The sequence below is a fragment of the Paramacrobiotus metropolitanus genome, unplaced genomic scaffold, assembly GCF_019649055.1.
Source record: "Paramacrobiotus metropolitanus isolate TYO unplaced genomic scaffold, Prichtersi_v1.0 Parri_scaffold0000072, whole genome shotgun sequence".
Lineage (NCBI taxonomy): Eukaryota > Metazoa > Tardigrada > Eutardigrada > Parachela > Macrobiotidae > Paramacrobiotus > Paramacrobiotus metropolitanus.
The window spans coordinates 621,563-628,279 of NW_026570292.1; the positions used below are offsets into that span (position 1 = coordinate 621,563).

The 6,717-nt window shown below is 42.7% G+C and overlaps 1 protein-coding gene across 1 annotated transcript; it reads right to left on the minus strand.

Annotated features, from left to right (window-relative positions):
* Positions 1-86: 86 nt before the first annotated feature.
* On the minus strand, positions 87-6,682 carry LOC129594832 (glutamate dehydrogenase, mitochondrial-like). The gene is made up of 8 exons (XM_055491663.1): positions 6,522-6,682; positions 5,709-6,167; positions 3,348-3,794; positions 2,721-2,887; positions 2,371-2,511; positions 1,456-1,752; positions 1,079-1,141; positions 87-603 (listed from the first exon to the last, which is right to left on the minus strand). Exons 2-8 carry the CDS (start codon positions 6,163-6,165, stop codon positions 484-486), a joined length of 1,692 nt encoding a protein of 563 aa, XP_055347638.1. The 5' UTR covers positions 6,166-6,167; positions 6,522-6,682; the 3' UTR covers positions 87-483.
* Between the last annotated feature and the right edge of the window lie 35 nt (positions 6,683-6,717).

The window sequence follows — 6,717 nt, forward strand, 5'->3', positions numbered from 1 at the left end:
AAAACCGAGTTAAAAACAGGCTAAACACGAAAAAGTTTGAGAATCATGGTGGACAATTTCCGTATATAATCCCACTCAAATCTGTGGATATTTGTGAATTTATTCAACAGCAATCTCGTCTTTCCTTGCGGTTCCAACACCACACAAAAACAAATACAACTAACAGACAAATAAACCACTACAGCAAACTACAATATTAATTCGCTATTTTTCTGGCTACTCGTTTCTATCTGAGACCACAAAGCGTGCATCAACAAGAGTGGACACTAACATTAAAATATCCCCGTCCAAATAAACCCTCTATCTCTCTGCCCGCTGTCGTTTAAACACACAAATAACATAAGATTAAAATTCAATTAAATGCCGCTCAATCTGTCCAGCCGCGTGATCCGGGACTCTGGCAACCGGAAGTCCAACCACAACAAAATTACACAGGTCACAAATCAGTCTGTCCATCGCGCATCCGGAGGAAACGCTCCGCACTTAAGCGAACGTGAAACCGGCTTCGGCGTACGTGCCGAAGATCTTCTCGATGGCGTTGACGAAGGCCGCGGTACGTAAGTCCAATCCCAGATTGTATCGCATACCCGTTCGCATAATCGCCTACGACAAACAAAAATCCCATAAAATCATATCAAAAGAATTTTAAAAAAGACGATCCACCGATTTAACTGTAGAAAGTTTGGTTCAAGAAAAAACTTTATAACATCAAGCTACATCAAACTATTTTTTCATCAGCGTAGGAACTCAGCTGTTTGGAACTGACAAACGCACTACACTACGTTTGCATACATTTATACATTATGTCCAATCTTTATAACAAGATCAAACCTTAATTATGCATGGCCGTATACCTGCTTTGATTCATACCGGTGGTACTAACAAGTCGAAGAATTTCTTTTAAAATACTATGAACATTGTTGTATTTAACATGCCAATCCGGAATAAACTGAAGAAATACTGATTTAAAAGATACAAGCACAAACTGGAGTAAGCTACTGCATTTCCACTATTCCTCTACGGTCATCGTTATACGCAGTCCGCTCCATTTTCTACGCGAAAAAAAAACTACGCTTACCCGGGCAGATCGTTCCATAGTGTAATCCAAACCAGAATGTACGATATCCTTCTCACTGGCACCCTAAAACAGGAAGCAACAATAATAAAATTAATAAAAAATGTAAATATTAGCTAACTATCGATTATCATCAACTGGAAAATTAAACAATCGAAAAAATTTTGTACAACCAGTATTCTTACAATAAACAACTGATTGAATGGGCTAAAAATCACAAAATATAAAACATTTTCTAAAAAGTGAAGCTTTATTTCAATGCAGTATGCACTCAATTCACAAATCACACACGAATAAAATTTTAGTATGTATATTAAACTAAAGTGACAGTTATTGGCTTTTCCTACTCTAGTACATCCACAAACACCGATATTACGTACAGCAATACGCTTGTTGAAGGCCTCGCTGGGCGTGATGGGGATGCGGCCGCCGCCACGGCCAAAGCGGCGCTCCAGGGATTCCTGGACGCTCTCCAGCAGGTGGTAGTTGGATTCGCGTTCGTACTTGAATAACAATCGTCCGTAGCTGACGTGGTTGAGGTTCTTCAGCCATTCAAAGTAGGACACCGTCACACCGCCGGCGTTCAGGTAGATATCCGGCAGCACCATTACGTTGTTGGCGATCAGGATCTTGTCGGCCGCCGGGGTGGTCGGCCCGTTGGCCGCTTCGGCGATGACCTATTCAAACAGACAACTGCATGAACCAACTTCTGTACTGCCAAGAAGTTTCTGTTCCGCCTTCAATAAACAATGATAATACAGTTCTTCGCAAAAGAAACACTTAAAAAATTTTAAAATAATTACTAACTTCCCGTATCAATGTGAGAAGCCATGATGACTGCAGAGATTTCTAATTTTCTAGCCACACGTAATCATGACACTAGCGAACGACTGTTGGCCATTTTACTACGAAATTCCTTAACTCCATTTGCCCAAGAAAGCAGATAATGAAACTTCGCATCAACTGTTTACTGACTACTAAACCCAGTCGATCGTAATAATTATAGTCTACATTTTAATCGTAATGCTGCACGAATCCTCAGTTTCCCACGTATATGATTTTGAATTCAACTGGAGCTAAATAAAAGAATTCTGTCATGCGGTTGTTTTCAGCGCAATATTCGCCAATTAAGCATTCGTCTCGTGGCAGTATATTAGAATATGTTATTATCAAAATAGTATTCGCTGCCAAAATGTCCGTGCCGAGAATCGGAAAATGATGTTGATATCGGTAAAATTTACGACACGTTGCTGTTTATCAATTATCACCTGATCGTGCCTACCAATGTGGCTTACCTTGGCCTGAATACGGTGGGCGTTATCTTTGGTGATAACTTTCTCAGCAGCGGCCGGCACGAGGATATCGCATTTCTCGTACATGATGTTCTCGCCGGTGTACTTCTCCGCGCCCGGGAATCCCATAATAGTTCCACGCGACTACAAAAACATTATGGGTGCGTACAGTTTTCCTCAAAACAGAAATTTACCGTATTTAAAAAGCAAGAAACAAAATCCTTCAAACGTGAATAACAAATACGCGGTCTACAAGTTGGCTCAGACAGCGAATTGTTAAAACAGACAAGTCATAACATAGCCAATCACACATTTCCACAATTTCCACAACAAAAACGTGCGCCTGTGTTTACCAGCTTGTAGTCTTCAAGCTCGCGGGGATCCATTCCGTTGGGATTCCAGATGGAGCCGTCAATTTCGGCGATACCGATACACTTGGCGCCGGCACGGTGCAGATAACGCATTGTGTGCAGACCGACATTACCGAATCCCTGCACGATGAATGTCTTGTCGCCCAGTCCTGCATTACACACGGAATGCATGAAAGGAACATTTAGCAAAGAATAAAAAAAATTTAAAGACTGCAAGGCATAATTATTATCAAATTTCCTACTGGTAAACGCAAAGAGCAAACATCACAATTAACCCAGACAGATGCCACTGAACTACAATGTTCGTGCTTCTTAATAATCGACACAGCGTACCGTATCAGAATACTCCAGATGATATCTACGCTACGACACAACCATTTAAAAAAACGAATTTCTACATCTGCCAACTATCCAAAATTACTCATTTCTAGACTATCGTCATCCGTTTCCGATTTATTTTTCTCTGTCGGTATATTTATGACAATAACCTTATTAAAATTTTATTTCAACCGTTAGTTTTATTATAGCAGAACGGCAACGATCCCCACAAAAACATAAAGCCAAGAAATATGTTTTATTTGCAAAAAAAGCCAAACGCCACCAACTTACCGGGTGTAATCCCGATCATACTCATGTAGCTGGCCTCGTTCATGAAGTTGTACAGGCCGTGGTAGACGCCACGCCCGGTGGCCGACACGCGGCCGTGGATGCCGCCCTGGGAGATGGGTTTGCCGGTGACGCAGGCGTGGGCGTTAATGTCCAGATGGCCGACGGTGGTGGCGTACGTGTCGGCAATCCAGGCCATCTCGCGTTCACCCGTGCCCATGTCGGGGGCCGGCACATCCACGCCCGGCCCGATGAAGCCCTTCTTGGCCAGTTCCAGGGTGAAGCGGCGGGTGATCTTCTCCAGCTCCGTGTCGCTGTATTTGCGCGGGTCGATCTTAATGCCGGCCTTGGCGCCCCCGAAGGGCACATCCACCACGGCGCACTTGTACGTCATCAGCGCGGATAAGGCCATCACTTCGTCAATGTTCACGTCCATACTGTAACGGATACCTGCGGGAAATACAGTGCCCTGTCAAATGCAAAACCACAAGAACTGCATGAAAAATAGTCAAAAATATTTCAAAAAATGAACTGATAAAAGAAGTGAAAATACGCCTAACACTTGGAGAAAAAAACGTGCAAGCAAACAGACTACACAAGTCCGTGATATTAATGAAAACGTTTTTCTTTTTACGTAAAAAACAAAAAATCTATAGCGATATGGCGCTATACACTAACGTACGTGTTACGGCTATTAAAATAAAAAATTTATATTGTGGGATTTGTGGCATAAAACTAGTATAACTTGGAGAGTTTTAACAGGCTAGTACAACTTGAAGAGCTCTTGGTCACCAGCCCACACACTACGAACTGCGATATATTCGCATGTACCAATGTTCCAACTCGTTTGTCAGTTTGTCACTATGTTCCATTTAAAAAGAGACTGCACCTTTAATAAGTATCATGTCACAAGTACAAACTTAGTACTGGTACGGAACATTTAAAAATGGTACGGAACACAACAGATACACCAGAGTGTCACTATGTTCCATTTAAAAATGGTACGGAACACTACAGATACACCAGAGTTTCCTTTATAAAACGATATTTCTGTCAGAATAGTGTTTTTAATAAATCCTTTTACTATCTGTATGTCATAAAAAGTATATCAGTACGGGTAGGATTTATGCCACAACCAAAACCATAATTCTAAATCTCTAATCTTTTGGTCGCTAATTCCTAATCTTTCCGATAAAAAATCGATTGTATCGAAGCAAATGCCTGGACAAACTGGATATACCCGCAGCATTAGCGGATCAAGCCGTGCAATCAATCGATTAGCGTATAAGTGAACGCCGGTTGTACAAGTATATTTCTGCAAATGATACCGGCAAATCTTCGCTAGTGTGATTACGCAATCTGTCCATTCGGAAGAAATCGTTAAACGTTCAATAAAGCATGGGCTTTCGCTCACTGTCTGCATTGATCAAGAAACCGGTATCGGCGCAAGTTATACGGTAACATCAGCGGAAGCTTCGTTTAATTATTCCCCTGCTGCGTCAATGCAAACTGCTACAGTCAGCAGAAATATGCGATAAATCATATGATTGAGATAATTCCCCGGAAACACTGTTGCCCATTTCATCCTAAAGGTAAAACTCACAAGTAGGATGTCACCAGAAAGGCAGAACTAACCCTCATCAAAACTAGAAAACAATTCTCCTTAATATATCTATCTAGCGGTACTAAAATAAAATTAATCAGAAATGACCTAGAAGGCCCAAAAAACGCTTTCGAAATTAAAAAAATGTTTTTCTAATTCATCAGTGGGAATTTTTTAAGCAGAAGCAAAAAGATAATGTTCACCCAAAAAGCAAATTTCAACGCATTTCTCTGTGGGTATTAAAAAAAAAGAATAGCCTGCGCAACTAGCGTTAACTGTCCAACGATTCAGCTCGACTACACCAACTGTTTTAAGCTAAGCTGACACTGCACTACAATCGTCTACAGACTCTACAGAGTCTACACCAAAAACAGCAGCAAACCATAGGCGTGCTATTCTACGTGAATGTTGCAGAAGGAGAATTATTTCGTTCCAAAATCGCTCTTAAAATTAATGGAAAAACGTTACTCAGTCCAACTTGCAAATCAAAGCAGATAAAGGGCGGACAATTAAAAAAGCACATTACTGAATAAATATCAACTTCAATATTCTGACAAAGAAATGCAAAATAGGCAGTTAGAAATCATATAAATTACGCGATGAAAAATTCGCATAGGGCTTTACAAAAATTCCGTTTAGAACTGATTATAAACCGAATTACGCAGCAAAAAATCCATACAATTTGCGAATAAATATTTAACGATAAAAACAATTTCAAACAAATTGAAAACACGCATGCGGGCAACTCGCCCGTCCCTCACCTCCTTTGCAGGGCGTCCGATGGTGGCTGTGCTGGCTGCGGTACGCCTCGATCACCTCGTACTCCCCGTTATCCCGCTTCAGCGGGAACGTCAGGCTCAGCACGGAATCCACCGGCTTGATCACCTTGAGGATGCCCTGCACCCGCTTCCGCTTCTCCTCCTTACTCATGCGGCCCTTGAGGTTCTCCACCAGGTAGTCCTCCACCACCTGCGCCCCGCGGTTGAAGAAGTACTCCACGCTGTCGCTGAAGCTGGGGTCCTGGGCGTCCTCCACGTAGGAGACGTCGCGCGAGGTGGCCGGCGCCACGTTCATGGAGGAGAGGTGCTCCTGGCCGGTAGGGGTGGTGTGGTGGGCCCAGCGCGTGCTGATGGCGCTGGCCAGGGGCGCTGCCACGGCCTGGCTCTTCAGCTGCAGGGCTGCGGCCAGTTTGGCCGATTTGGCGCAGGTGCTCAACATTGCTATCGATTAAAAATGCGAAAAATCAAAAAAGGCTGCAGAAAAACGAAAGATGCTGCAGTGTACAGTTTAAAGCGAGAAATTATTACAAAACGATGCGCAAGTCATCAAACACCGGTATAAGCTTCGCGGTTATGCAGGCTGACAACAGGGAAAACTGTAATTTATCGGGCACATGCTAAACCGCACTGCAATACTAAACGCTCTGTAATCGATATGTCGATTTTAAGGAACTGTTACATGGAGTGAGCCATATAAGCCGAATTACAAAGAATTTTCCCAATTTAGCACGGTGAACAAAAAGACGCCGGCTGGGAAATTATGTGCATCCCGGCTTCTTTACATTGATAACTTACCGGAGTGTTTATAAATCGGGGTGGAATTGGACAACAATGGAACTAGGAGAAAACGGAATAGCTGAACGGGAAATGCGGTCTGATGGAGTGAACGGGCAAATGTTCCTGACGGGACTAACTGACTGGCAGACTTTCAATCAACTTCACGGCCCTCGTGCAGCTTACGTAACTTTTTATCGCTCTGTGTACAGCTCAC

Bases quoted from the DNA above. Each gene is read 5' to 3' on its own strand.
- LOC129594832 (XM_055491663.1), bottom strand. From the start codon at position 6,165: ATGTTGAGCACCTGCGCCAAATCGGCCAAACTGGCCGCAGCCCTGCAG. The intron at 2,888-3,347 runs GTAAGTTGGTGG...TGTGTAATGCAG, and splicing joins TATGATCGGGATTACACCCG to GACTGGGCGACAAGACATTC. The intron at 2,512-2,720 runs GTAAACACAGGC...ATGTTTTTGTAG, and splicing joins AGCTTGAAGACTACAAGCTG to TCGCGTGGAACTATTATGGG.